Raw genomic sequence first — 15846 nt, 5'->3', positions numbered from 1 at the left:
AAATAACCGCTGAAATACTCGCAATTGACGGAAAATCGCGAATTCTTATTGGCTGTTAACGATATGAATGAAATAGTCATAATAACTTGATCTAATCTAAATTACGACAGATTCGTCTGATGATAATACGTCTTCGATTGTTGACAATTCCTTGTCTTCAACGTTCATTTAATCATCTTCCTCTTCATTTTTTTCGGAATCTGTTATATTTTTACTTGTATCACTTTTATACGCTTGGGTATTTACCCTGGGCCAAGATAGTTGATTACCTATACAGTTTCCTGCATCAATCTTTTCAGAATGTATGTGTGTATGTAGCTTTATGTGGGGTTGAATTCCTTCACAGCAGTTAGGCCCCAGTGGGCGCTTTGTACATCATTTTACAGTTCATTCAGGGGTCAGAAAACCAGCCCAAGGTTTTAATGAACATTAATATAGAACAGAAGGGTATGTTCTTCATATCCGAAATTTGGGGCCATGGTATACCAAAAGTGGATTCCCTTAAGTACGCGAGGTTGTGACAATCATAAACAGTATGACTTACCGTCTCATCTTCCATTTCACACCCTCTACATAGGGATGTATTTGCCAGCTTCATGTAGAACATGTGCTTACGTAAGCTGCAGTGTCCGGTCAGGAAGTGGGTGAGGAGCCTCAAGTCACTTTTTGCTTTTCCCATGAACTGAGTAGATCTCTTCCGGTCAGAGTAGAGCAGAGTTTTTGTTGCAAAGACACCTACTGCAGTCTCATTCCATCTATCGTAAAAAGCTCGATGGGAGATGCAGTTGATCAGCTTTAATGCTGTATTAAAAGTTAGAGGTACAAATGGCTCGGTTTGTGCGAGCTTCAAGGAGGGGTTCTTTACGAACAGCCTCACTACAAAGTTCGCTCCGGACTTTTCCCTTTTTACAACTTTGAAGCCGACATTAAAATTGTTGAAATTGTATACATAAAGTAAGGAATGTGATATTTATTCAGAAAAAAGGCTTGGACATTTATGTTATTTTTTTTAACGCGCATTTTTATATGTGACCCAAAATTGAGAGACGATCCCTAACTAGACATTTTTAAATAGGAACCCCATTTTTAGTTGCATTCATGGATTCTATGTAAAATTCGGAGTATTTCTCATGTAGCACACCCTATCTCGATATTCAGCTGTCTTCGAAACAATGACATTTAATAGATAAAACTCTATGTATTGGGAAAAAGATTTTCCCAAATGGATGAGAAAACAATACACCCATTATTTTGAAAAAATAATGTTTGGGCAGAAATTAGCAAGAATCAAATAACTGGGCCTTACTTTTTTGGGTTAGACTTAACCTAATCCAATCAGATATAATGTGTTCTATTTCCACTTTCCGATTTCTTCCCTTTATTTCGCAATTTACACGTTGTTGTTGTAATCCTGGATTCTTCTTTCTCACTTTTGCGCTATTCTTTCGATTATCACTACATTTGGAAATAGGGACACAAATAAAACTGTTTACTTTTATTAAAAAGATCAAAACTATGTACAATATATCTGGTCGAGGATCTTATAATCTCTTTTGTGCCATTCATGTATGGGCTCTCTGATTACTTTACTTTTAACTTCTCCACATTCCCTCTCACACAAAAAAGCAGTATATTCCGAGTCACAAAACCAGTTCAAACCTGAATCTGATTTCTTACCCATGTGCAAATATATTTTAGAAATGCCTTGTTCATTCGGAATCAGCATCAAGTAATAATTTACCTATCCTCAGGCTAATTAAGTATTAGTACTTTCACGTCATTTTCTTAGTTACTGGAGTCCAAGATCGGCTGAGGATTTTCATCATGCTGCTTTGGCAATTGCCTTCGATTATGCTCCTCAAGTTTCAAAGTTTAAGCACAGTGGCTTGCCTACTTACAAGTTTAGTCGTGCGAACGTTTTAATATTGCATCAGAGGTTAGAGGTTATAGTTTGGCAGGATGTTGATAGTACCAGTATGATGGATGAGGCTTGTTAGCTTCTGTACAATAAATTGCATCAAGCAATAGTATCAAGGTCTTTATTGGCCAATGGGACGTTTTACCTTACAAGAGATTAAGCGCGTTAAAGTATGCAAAATATCGTGTTATTACTTGAGTTTTAACCACACTGTTACTTGAGATCTTGAATTAGGTCCTGTCTACTTCAACCTTTTCTACGTTATAGAAACAATGACAAAATGACATTTGTTCATCGTACAATTTTGAATAAAAGATATTTCTGCTGAGATTGAGATACAGATTGCTACTGTGTGGATTTTCGAAGACCTTTAAACATGGTCTGTTTAGGCATGTTATGTAACGTCCTTGTTTGTGGTCGAGCCACTGCCGCAAATATATTTTAGATAGTTCTATTTGAATCATCATTTTCTCTTCCAAATAGAAGTCAAATATGGAGTGCAACATGCTCAACATTGAAAACAACTGTTTGTGCTTACAAAAGTGGATAAATGGGAGCAGACCTCCATTGAGATATAAAAATATTTAATGTTTGTAGACGTGGATACTTCAACAACTAAGTTAATATGAGTGGAAATTTAGTAGATTCAATATTTCGATAAGTACGGCGCCTATATGCTGTAAGTCTAAGACGTTTTGAATCTTCAGATACACTTCAGGTAGTAAATCATGCTATCAGAACCAGTGTTATATTTTCAGTTTGATAACTAAAAGAAAATAGTCATTTATGAGATAATTGGAGTAGTCTCAACAGTACATTTTGACATGGATGAAGTGGTTGATTCAAAAATACTACTGTAATCTGCATACAGATCTCATTACAGGCATATGGTGAAAGATAATTTTATTAACTTATTATCGATAGCAGTTGTTGTGCAGGTTTGAACATGACAAAGTATTGATATAAATTATGAGTTATGCTGTATTAGACACACGTTGGATGAGCAGGAATTTGTTTAGTTTCAGTTGTTAGATAGAACGTATAAATTTGACTTCAAACTTGTTAGAGCTTTGTCGCCTTTGGACAATTTTGAAATTTGACCGAATCCATATGCATGGAACGCTTAAAAGCTAAATGCCTTTTCATTACCAGACGATCTTTAGTTGGATGGAATCATTTTCCGAATGATATTAATAGTTAAAGTAACATTTTCATGTAGATTGGTGCGAAATAAGCTAGTTATAATTACAAAATTCTAAATTATTTCTAGTTAACCTTTCAAATTTTGATATTAACCTTTATTTTGAAGGGTTGATTATGATGACGAACAGAAAATATCTAACCTTTCCGATTTTATCGCCCTTATAATTTCATCAGAGCCTACTTAGAACGGTTGACCTTTTCGTTTCGGCTTTCATTGCAATTCCCCGATATTCTCGGTAATATCACCATGACATTATAAGCGGCGGGGATCTTTAAACGGGGTGGCTATAATAGTTGCGTGCCCAATCGCGGCGCTCAATCCGTTTATGAAAGCCGTTTATCGTAAATATTCGGGGGGAATTGTTTAAATACGCGCCGAAACGGGCACACCGGCGTACGTTAAACTGCCCTTTCGACGAAAAGTTGGATAAATATCGCCTGGCGGCCTATTTGTCACCCGAAGAATCATAGGAGTTTAAACAAGGTACTGACAGGCGTAAAATATGCAATGGCACACGTTCGCCGTCCCGTATATGAGTAATGCGTTCAATATTTACACCGGCGTCAGTTGTGTCGCTGTTTGTGTGTCGACGAAAAAGCGAAATTCACCGGAATCCTAACCCTCCTACAAAGCAAATAAAATATTTAAATTTATCACAGAATGTTTTGTCTTTCACTATCAGTGGATAATGTTTTATCACATAGGTATAATTTATTTTTAATTAACATTGCTGCGTTAAAGATAAATTTGTTAACTATAATTTATATTATTGTTAGTTGGAAAATTTCAATTATTAAATTGTGTGCAGAAATACGTTCCAAATGTTTTCTTTTTCTAAATATAATGCTATCCTATCTTTATTATTAAGGTTTCTATAAACATGTTTGAAATTATTTTAGCAATTTAATCAACTGTCAAAGATTTCATAAACTTTGTCACTTGTTCTTTCAAATTTGGAAAGTTTCATAAAGCAATTTATTTACTGGCGCTATGCCATCACATAAAATTACTTCATGTCAATATTTCATTTCAGAATTAATTAATCTTTGAGTTGGTCTTAAGTTTCCAACTTTCGTTTCAGCTCTATCCATTATTTCAAATTATTTGCATCAGTTTTAGAGTCTGCATGCATTATTAATAACCAAAATCTCTCCAGTTTCTATAACCCTCATTTAAGAACTAACTCAATTTGGACTACATAAAAAGTTTGCAACTAAAAACAGTAGTGTCAGTAGTTTCCTGACACGTATTTACGGAATTTCGGTATTTTTATTCGGAAAATGTAACCGAATAATGGAGGTAATGTTTTCTAACATCCTTTCTAACCATCGGCTCATATTCTGGGTGTAATGACAAAGTTTGGTCATCTAATCTTGATGAGATCTGTGTCTGCCTAAATGAACCCAATTTCATCATTAATGTTGATATCATTGGTTTGGATTTCGACAATTGCTTGATCTGTGCTTTGTTAGAAACTACTTGCATCTCTTAAGAAGCTACAAAACGTTCCCGATTGTTTTTGAAGCAGGGGTTGTTCAACCTGTTTCCCTTTTTATATTAACTAACAGATACACGTTTTCTGCCATCAAATATTCTAAAACAAAAAGTTACTTGGATAAGATTAATCGAACACTTAAAAGTGAGTATAGAGGTAGCTTTTAAAGAATGGTAGAAAATAACTTGAGATGTTTTCGGTCAAAACATAGAGATAGAAAAAAAAATGTTATATGTTTTCGATTCTCCACAGAACAACCACCTAGACAGGTGTACTATTTAAAATTTTAAAGTTTATAATTTTGTAGGATACCTTTTCAAAATAAAAACTGAGTAATAATGAGTTTTCCAAAAAACCAGAAAATTTATTTTTCTGTGTATCTGTTGTCCATTTCTCGATAAAACATTTGGAAGTTGCATTGAATGGAACATGAAACACCTTTATAATTTAAGTGATTTACAATATTAATTGATTTCAAAAGAAACCCTTTTCACATTCAGTACACTATCAATATTATAGGAACTGTATCACAACCCAAATGGACCCGGTGAATGTCATTGCATAAATAAGGCAGTGCTTGAAATTAGTTGTATTATAGGGTAAAGAAATGCTTGTTAAATCTTGTTGATTCTTGTCTATTATTCAACTTACAATATATGAAAGGCCAGAAGTTATGTGCTTTATTATTCGCTTGTGTGCTACATTCAAACAATGGAAATATATTCTTTTAGTTTTTTTCGTTATAGTTTAACAAGTTAGGCAGTCCCATAAATTTTACCTGCCTTAAGCAGTTACGCTCCTTTTCTCCTGCTCTGGTCGATTCTACTTCCAATATAATAATAATAATAATAATAATAATAATAAATGTCTTTATTGCACATACCATTGTATACAACAAAAGAAAAAATATATATAATAATAACAAAAATTGTATCTATAGTGTAGATATATTCTAAACTAGAATGTTTAAACAACAAGAGACCAAAAAACTTAGTACCTAACACTACAAAAAAGAAAAGAAAAAAAATGGCATTGTGCAATAGGCGGGTTCCAGATAAAATCTGTTCAACCAACCTTACCACATACATAAACTTAATATTATACTACACGCGTCCCACGACAACGACAATACAATTTCTTGAATATTCCTCCCTCTCCTGCTCTGAACGTTAAAAAAAAATCATTCAAATGAATAACTATGACAAGGCTGCACATTGCTCCAAAAATTTATCCTTATATAGTGTTTTTTTGAAATTAATGATATTTAGTTTTTTGATCATAGGCGGTAGCGTTCCATATGACTTATATATGTGATACGTAAAAGACCTGTGAAATATATATGTAATATATGTAATAAAGAAAAATTGTTACCTTAGTAGTTACCATCTACGAGCACGATTAATAAATAAACGCATCACAATAGAATGGGAAATACAAGTACAGCAACGTATAGAAAAAATATTTAAGTATAAAAATGCTAAAGCGTTAAAATGGTCAAAACCGCATTACCATTCGATGTACTCTCTTTTTATTAATAATTAGAATCTGCATCCCGAACAGTTTCACAATAAGAGTTGTCTAAAACCGTGTACGATTGTAGACCGAAAAATTAAAATGTATTTTATTAAATAAACACTCAAGAGGTTTCTTTAACTTTAAAACTACGTCATAAATAAGGCGTTTCCACACCTGACGTCAACTATCGACGGGGCGTAGTGAGATGGTGTAAAAAGGATGTTGGTCGTTGAAGTTAACCTTCACAATTTAAAGTTGATGGAGTAAAGTTCTATCCAAAATCCCTAAAGAGGATAATTGAAGATAGTGGTTATGTCCCGCAGTAAGTAGTCACAATGAACATTAGACGGGCCTTTTTTGGAAAAAAATTTCCTCAAGAACTGTTATATCCAAAAATGGAAAAACCGCTCCTGGTTTTAAAGTGGCTAAAGACAATCTTACTCTTCTGCATTGTTTAAATGCTTCGGGGGATTTTATTACTAAATCATTGTTGGCTTGTAAATCGTTAAACCTCAGAACTTAGAAAAATAGAGATAAAAAGAATTTACCTGTGTTTTAGAGGTACAACAGTCTAGTTAAAAAGTATCAATTTTGCACTTCCAGTTTTGTTGTTGATACACAATGGTCCAGGTCATTCAGCTAACCGATTACAAAGGTTAAATAAAAACGTGAAGATTGAATTTTCAGACAAGGTAAAATAGTTACATTCAAGGCATATTATACCAAAAGAACTTTCAAGAAGTTGCTAAATAATTTGGAAAGCGAAACCGACCTAACTTTATATAGAAATTATTGAACAGTCGCGCCATGAATTGGACAAAAAAACACATTGAATGGTTGCTGGAGAAAAGTCTGGCCAAGTGTTACATTAGAGAAGGATGATAAGAATTTACAGGATGACATCCAGGCTACAGAAACTTTGGGGCGGTCGATACCGGGAGATCGTTTTAGTGATATTCAACTGTCAGATATTGAAGAGCTACTTGAGTCACATGATTCTAAATTAACAGAAGAAGACTTGGCAGATTTAGTAACTGATGATAATCATGAATTTCCTTTCCAGCTTTGTTAACTCTCAAAACAGTTAATAAATGTTTATAAATGAGACAAAGACTCAGAGTTATATTGATAGAAAAGGATCTTATAACACAATTTATCTATTTAATGAGTGAGTGTTTGTTATTTTGTAGTATGTCAAGTTCTTGCACTCGTTTTTTAACCTGTTAAGAAGGGGTTGCACGTAATTGCGTTACATTTTCAGCAACAACTTTATTAATTCAATTTTGTTAGAAGTAAATAATGTATAAGTCAAAGTATATAGAAGTAACCTCTAAAATGTAGTTGGAGTCGCAGAAACATTACATGTACGTGAAAAAAAGGATAAAAAATTCGTAACATCAGATCCAACTTTTTACTGCTAGAAGATTTGTCTTTATAATCTGCGGTTATTGGCTGTACTAACAAGTAAAATTTTATATATTTCTAAACAGAAGGTTGGATTCAAAAAGGAGCAGATGAGGTAGGGACCATTTCAATATAATTATATAAAAACAAAACATACATACATGGTATATACTTATAAGTGAAGAATGTTTTCAGATTGATGCTCACAATTTAAAAGAGCAGTTGAATGGATAAGAGAGTTGGAATCGATAGTGAATATGACAACTACTCGTTAACCACTGAAGAACAAAAAGAAGTAGAAAATTTAAAACATCTTCTACTAGTACAAGTAGATACAAGTAGAGAACAAAACAAAATATGGTTGATGAAAAATTCTGAAAAAGGTGCTTACCAATTAATTTACTACTTGACAACCATATTATGAAATAGTAGTACATTATAAAATGTTCAGAATTGGATTCATGCACTATTTTAGGAAAGGAATGAAGATAACTAATGATTACAGAACGGCATTTATTGGTATTTTGCATAACAGCCAATATCACACGTTACAAACAGCTGTTCCCAGTCAAAGCTAGGTTAATCCACTGCATATCAAATCAGCCATAAACGGGTTCCCAAACTGGAGAAAAAGGTGAAGTGAAACCCAATGAATCTCTGGTTGGGTTAGGTCTGTAGTTTTGAAGCTGTTTTATTTTAGCCAGGTGAAGAATTTGTAGCTGAACATATAGAACAACAATACATCTGCAATAACCTTACGTAAAAACAAAACATAGTAATTCAATTAATACATATGGGATGCATCTGGGAGCAAAAATGTTACAGAGCATTGTGTTAAGGGTACAATTTGCTACAACTTTTGTTGTAAAGGTTTTTCTGTATCATGCTCCGGATACCGATTTTTTTTTATATTCTTCTAATTCTCATATTTTTGAAAAATTTTCTACATTGATGCCTCTGGGAGCAAAAATAATAATAATAATAACTTTATTCAGGCTTCATCAAGTACAAAGAAAATTAAAAAAAAATATTATACATATACAAAGGTATGAACGAAAGTTCACAGAACAGAAAAATAAAAAGGAAAATGATAAGTACATGCCTAAGTAAAATGAAATATATTAAGCCTGAATTTAGGCGGAGTTCAGGTAATACCTGTTTTTCCACTCAAACCCAAATCAAAAACAATAATAAACTAAAAAATTCAATGACAATCGAGCATCGCCATAGGCTAATGTCGAACATGCACAATAGTTAACCACACATACTATACAGTGTCCAAATGATATCATATAAGAATCTTATCTCCCGAGGCGACCAAGCACAACCTCCCGGTCACACACCCAAAACCCAGTCCCGTAAAGATTTCTTAAATCGGTTCAAGGGTAGACCCACTAAATGTTTAGGAAGATTATTATAAACAGATGTAATTTGATATGAGAAGCATCTTTTAAAAAATTCCAAACGATGGGAGGGAGGAGTTAACCTATCCCTGAACCGGATATTGACATTGTGTACGTCCATTCTAAAATTAATTCGGTCGAATAGAGCTCCGCTCCGTAATAATCTTATAATAAAAACAAGCTTTGTGAACATACCGACGCGACTTCATTCTTCCATTTAAGTTTCTTAAAAGCAAAAGAGACATGATCATACATTCTTAAACCAAAGATCAGCCGCACACAGGAATAAATGAACCATAAATGTTATCACAATAATTAAAATATGATAAGACGAGAGAGTCACACAAGAATTTTAACAGAATTATCAAGGCAATGTCGATTACTGAAAATCAATCTCAGAGAGCCATAAGCTCGCTTCAACAACATATTAACATGTTCCCTAAAGTTTAGTGACTCATCAATAACCAGGCCAAGGTTTCTAACAGACCCACTCAGAGGAAGAGGCACATTTCCCAGCGAAATGTGATAGAATCTGTCGATAAAGATTTTTTTCAACTTAGTAGGACCAAATAGGATCATTTGAGTTTTCCTTTCATTAATTCTTAGAGAGTATTCCCGAGCCCCACTGACAATAGTAAACAGATCACGCTTCAAAATGGCTTTCAGGGAAGGACAGGTAGATCTGGGTGTCATCAGCATAATAATGAATTTTAGAAAAATCAACAAAACTGTTAAAATTTATAGTATAAATCTTAAACAGGGTGGGCCAAAATACCGAACCCTGCGGCACCGCAATCGATCTCTAAAGGTCCCGAGACGTTACAGAGCTAAATGTTAAATGTAACAGAGCATTGTGTTAAGGGTACAATTTGCTACAACTTTTGTTGTAAAAGTTTTTCTACATCATGCTCCGGATACCGATTTTTTTTAATACTCTTCTAATTCTCATATTTTTGAAAAATTCTCTACATTGATGCATCTGGGAGCAAAGAGATGCATCAATGTAGAAGAAGAATTACATAATTTTCGTAAGTCAGACACATATTCTATAATTATATAGAAACTACAGCAAAATCACAAAACAAACCCAAAATACGAAGGGCGACACACGTTCTTCGGGTCGTCAAAGTTATTATTTAAAAATTCCTCCATGTTAGAGAAGGCTTTCCCTGTCAAATAATTTTTAATTTTGCGTTTAAACAGATTCGCCTCTAACACAACGACCGTTCGAAAATAGTTTAAAGCTAATTTTGGGCACGCCCTTGTATTATAGTTATGACCAAAACTCTTATAGTTTGCTCATTATAGTTTGCCACCACTCTGACGCATTTTCTCTGGGCTCCAAAAACTAGATCAGTATGGGCAGAATGACCCCAAGCTAATAAGGCATAGGTGGCATGATTAAAGAAATAACCATAATACGTGCCTATCAGTACATCGAAAGAGACCAAGTGACGCAGTCTGCGAATTGCAAAAATGGCTGTATTCAGTTTTTTTTATTAAATCTGAAACATGTGATTCCTATGTATGTAAGGCCCGAGTCAAGGTAGATTTCTAGATATTTAACAGGCGCCGTGCAAGTCTCTAGACATCTAAGCGAAAAATTTAAGGTTTGCGTTTTGGCTTCTTTCATGCTGAGACTATATTTTTGAAACCAATTCGTGATGATCCATCATACGGCGATGCAATGTATCGATATTATTCGCGCAAACCGTGGCTACTGTATCATCAGCAAAGATAATCATACTTGAATTCCCGAAATGATTTTGGGCAGGTCATTGACGAATATTAAAAATAGAAGCGGACCCAGCATTGAGCCCTGGGGGACACCATGTATAATTGGTAAACGGATAGAATCTTGCCCACAATATGAGACATATTGAAGTCTATTAGTCAAGTACGATTCTATAAGCTTCACACTATCCGCCTTTATATTAAATGTGCTTAGTTTGTTAATAAGTAAATCATGAGACACGCAGTCAAACGCCAGACTGCGTTTAGAGATGATTAACCTTAATCTAAAAAAAATAGAATCAACCCAACCTGATATGCAGTTGCGACATCTTCAAGACTCACTCCAATAAATTCCTATATCTTCAAAATATGAATTTAAAATTATCTCATTATTTAGATTAACTTAATTATTTTCTATAGGAGTACATTTTTCCTCATTTTTTTGATATCATTGCGATTAAAAATTGATAATATCAAAAGATGGATCGTCATTAAAACTTTTTTATTCGTCTTTTTACATTTACGTAAATAAAGTGAACCCGACTCAAAACCATTTCCGTCACGAACGCCCCTCAAAACAACGACACCATAAATCACTAATTATTATGGAAATTCGCGTATAAAAGATAGGAATCGTTTTTACTAACCACACTCAAAACCGCACGTTATTTAATTCGCAATTGTTACCATTACACGCAAACTTTCTTATGGGGAGGACTAAAAACATCAAGAACAAAAAAAAATATTTATAGGCAGTAATAATCTTTCGAATATAAATGTAAAAATTATGAAAATCTCGCTCACATTCTTATAATATTGCAAAACGTAGCTTCTTCGTCATAAATATTTACAGGAAAAACGTGTCGATTTCTCGCTGTATACATTCGAAATACATCGAGCTTTTCGACAGAGAGAATTTTTGCGACAGAGAGAACTTTTTACAACGAACTTCCTGTTAGAGAGGAGCTTTTCATAACCTCCCCACTTGGATTCACAAATATGTAAAAAGACCGGATGTGCCCCTAAATGTGGATTTGAACATCAAATTCAAGCTGCATACAAATTTTTGACATTTTTTTTGTAAAATAAATCCTGGATGGAAATTTCCTGGAAATGTTTTTAATATGGATAAAATAAATATCGGAAACCGATAGGAGACGACGTAAATGTTTATTGGTGACGTTACGTTGGTCGTAAAGGTTATAAACCGTGTTGGTAATGTCTAAGAGAGGAAGTGTTCGAGTTTTGAACGACTTTTGACGGTTTTCGAAGGGGGAACTATTCTACTTACCTTCTTTCTTAATATTACTGGGAGCAGATGGTTTGAAAACTAAACATAACTTGAAAACTGAATACTTAGATAATTTCAAATGATTAATCAACAATGTTATCGTGTAAACCTTCAATGAAACATCAAGGAAGAATTGTGGAAATGAGAGAAAAATAACCGTTTTTCTGTGAAAAATACAATTTTACCTCTCGAAGGTTGTTGCCAAGGGGCTAACGATGGTTATTTATAAAGGGCTTCGACTACATGGGAGCCAAACAGCTGCACACATTAGGCGCTATCTCGGTCGCCGTTTTGTGTGGCTGCCGCTCCCATACATTCGGCGGTCTCATCAACACCCCCGAATGTCTTCATTTTCGAGGAAAATATCTGGTTGATAACGCCCTGCGAGAATATTAACCCCCCACGTCGAGTTCACCTCACGAAAAGCATTCCCCCTTTTTTCATTCTACTATAATCGTTTTTGGTCATCGAGATCTATAAACAACAATTTAATTTAAAAAGAAAATAAGTTTGCGTTTTAGATTAAAAAAAAGTTACGTTAAAGCTTTTGAGATACAAGATTATGTTAATCCTTTGTTAAGGTGATCGCGGTGGCACTGTAAACAAAAGCGGATCTTCTCAACTGGTTAGATGGGGGGAAGGATGAAAATAAACAGGACCGTACCCAGGTTCCATTTCCCCGAGTTTCCTCTATCTACCTACAATAATACTTAATACCAATATTGTCGTTTAGATTATACACGGAGCCCATCTTAGCTCTCCTTGATGATTTAATGTTAATTACCGTCTCCTTGTTCTCTCGACGGAGTACCATCGTCTTCTAGGACCCTCAATGTTTAACAAACTAACATTGAGTTATGATGTAAACTCTATCTTTGATGTTACACACTTTAAAGCACACACCTGGTGTAATTATAATATTACAACAAATTTTAAAAATACCTAATTAGTATAATTTCAAAGATTGTTTACTAAATTTTCACAACTATGTTGTAATCTTTTATAAAGTCTACAATTGTCAGAACGATTACATCACAATTCGATTTTTGAGGATTTTATTCAGAAATGTTCAATCGTTGTTACTGTTTAAATGAATTATTACATTTTTACAAATTTTTATCGCAGATATTAAATAGGATTTTCTAAATCGAATTTAAAGTAGATAATTGTTTTTATATGTATATGCTGAAAATATTAGAACTATACTTTAAGAAACAATTTTTTTAAGAATTTTTAGATATAATACAAAAAAGTGTTGTGTTTAACCCTATAATACCAGGTTCTTTTTGTGGCACGTAATACCAATGGGGTCATTAAAGACCCCAGACACTTTTATAAATAAAGCAACTATATTTGTTTAAAAAGGAACATATATTTGTTTAAATAGCCAAAGAAGTGTAGTGAATGTATATCATAGAACTATATGTATAACAAATATAAACTTCATTTTGTATCTGATTTACACTTAGAACAAACAATTATGTGATGATTGTTGCAAAGGAACTGTTTGCAGTTATGACATCGCTTCGTATACTACCTGTCTAGATTTCTAGGACATTTGTAGCATCTCCCACGTTTTGATGTTCGAATGTCTTCTGTACGGCCTTGTGATGTCGAAGCTTCATCTGTGCTGGCTCCAATATCTACTAATTCTTTTCCTAGCTGTTTGAGAAATTCTCGTCGTTTGTACCCTTTTTTGGCTTTCCAATCGTCGTTTTGATGAATCCATATAATGTATGCGTTCAGTGCACTAACATCAATCATGTTATAAAAAATTGTTACAGGCCATCTTCTTGTTTGTCTCTTTACCGTGTAAGTTCGCAGTAGTTTATCCATAGTGTCCACGCCTGATTTTGTTTTATTGTAATCTAAAATTATCTGCGGTTTTTTCTTTTTATCATTAGAAATTTTACCAATGTCATGCATAATCGAGAGCAAGGTAACGAGTTTTCCCTTTTTTGGACAGTAGGCGGCTAACATAGCTTTCTTCTGATAACCAAAAATTGTAGAATATAGTTCTCGATGGCGCGGTGTTACCAATTCCTGTGGTAGTTCTGGTTTATTTTTTCGTATAGTACCAAGTAGTGTTAATTTTTTTTCCATTTCCCGTGCAAGATCAAGGCTGATAAAAAAATTGTCCATAGTGACATTTCTTCCCGACCCTTCCAAGCCCATGGTAAGGGGCTTGGAAGGGTCTAAAACAACTCGTTTGCCTTGATTGCGTTCACGTTGGTCAGCAGTTTTCCCTATATATATCTGACAATTGTAAGCATAAGAAGTTTTGCTATCGCATGCCGCCCAAATTTTTATTCCGTACTTTCCCGGTTTAGAAGGTATGTATTGTTTGGAAGGGCACCTACCGCGGAATGTTAGTAGTTGTTCGTCAACAGTCAAATTTTCATAGGGTATATATGCATCTTGTAGTGTTGGTAGCCATAACTCAAACAAAGCTCTTATCGGTGCTAATTTATTGAGACTTCCATGTATTCTTCTATCTTGAGCATTGTCAAAACGTAAACATTGTGATATTGTGGTAAATCTGTTTCTACTCATCGTCTCGTTGAATAAAGGGCGTCCATCCTCCTCATTCCACAAATTTGTAATTTCTTTATTATGAGATTTGTAAACTCCTGCTAATACCAACAATCCAACAAAACGTAAAAATTCTTTGGCATCGAGTTTTTCCATGAATCTCCATGCTTTAGGCAACTCTCGGCATTAGTCCATTGAACTACGTGGTTTACTACACTATTGCGGGGCTAATGCTTTGATAGTAGCGAGAGGAAGTTTTAGGAAAACCAATGTCTTCAACAACAAAATTTTATTTACAACAATAATAACAATAATGTAAGTGCGGACGCGAAAAGAGTAACTGCTGACTGATAACTGATGGTAACTGACTGAACTCTCTGGGCCGATCCTGGTTCCTTTTATCCCCGAGTCCAGTAACATCCCCGGTGAAAGCTCTCTTCGACTCCTTGTCTGGACCAAAAGGATCTGCTGTCCAGATGTACGGAGAGAGTTCTTCTGAATAGTTTCGAACGCTTTCTGGCGACCAGATGTTTGCCACGGAGAGCGTCCAGTAATATCTCCGGTGAAAGTTTTCCGGGAACCCTTTGCCTGGACCAAAAGGGTGTCCTGCCCAGATGACCGGAGAGAGATTTTTTTGAACGGTTTAGAAGGTTCTCTGGCGTCCAGATGTTCGCCACACTATCTCTAAAAAATAACCGAAAGGAACTAGAAATTGTATCTACGTTTCGATTGGCATATTTTGTGGGTCCCCCTTCTTGGTGCATAATATTTCGCCGTAAATACCGTCCTGTATTTTGTGTTTGCGGATCAAAATACCATTTTTCAAGTTTATTTTTGGAACTATAAAATCATATAAGAAATAACTACCGTACTTAGAAAACATACAATAAACTTACATATAAAAATTATACCGTTGCTCATTGTTGTCGCTGGATGTCGAATCAACGTCAGAACTATTTTCTGAATTGTATACTTCGTTCACTTCAGTAAAATCTTCTTCGTCGCTATTTTCATTGATAGCAATTTCATCGCTAGTATCACTATCACATTCTTCAAACCACTGTCGTAAAGTATCTTCTGTATTTGTTTTATCAGGTCGAAGGGCACTATGTCGAGACATGATAACAACTTGAATGACCAGATACAGGATAAATTGTGGCAACGAGGACTATTCAAAATTTAGAACTAGGGGAAGTACCGAATAGACAGGGATATGTAGGAAGTGATTCCCCGGTAAACAAAATAAAATGTAACAGCACGCGTAGAAAACGGGGAAGCACAGCACGTATGAATAGCTGGGGTGACTTATGACCCCAATGGTATTACGTGTGATTTTGTACTTTTTTTATA

The 15846-nt window shown here is 34.6% G+C and overlaps 1 protein-coding gene across 1 annotated transcript; it reads right to left on the bottom strand.

Moving 5' to 3' along the window:
• Positions 1 to 13497: 13497 nt before the first annotated feature.
• On the bottom strand, positions 13498 to 14652 carry LOC139432126 (piggyBac transposable element-derived protein 4-like). Its single transcript, XM_071200473.1, has one exon. It carries the CDS (start codon positions 14650 to 14652, stop codon positions 13498 to 13500), a length of 1155 nt encoding a protein of 384 aa, XP_071056574.1.
• Positions 14653 to 15846: the final 1194 nt, after the last annotated feature.

The sequence above is a fragment of the Onthophagus taurus genome, chromosome 11 (genome assembly GCF_036711975.1).
Source record: "Onthophagus taurus isolate NC chromosome 11, IU_Otau_3.0, whole genome shotgun sequence".
Taxonomy (NCBI): domain Eukaryota; kingdom Metazoa; phylum Arthropoda; class Insecta; order Coleoptera; family Scarabaeidae; genus Onthophagus; species Onthophagus taurus.
Note: the sequence above shows the minus strand (reverse complement) of the source record. Positions and strands in the feature narration are given on the sequence as shown.

Bases quoted from the DNA above. Each gene is read 5' to 3' on its own strand.
- LOC139432126 (XM_071200473.1), bottom strand. From the start codon at position 14,652: ATGGAAAAACTCGATGCCAAAGAATTTTTACGTTTTGTTGGATTGTTG.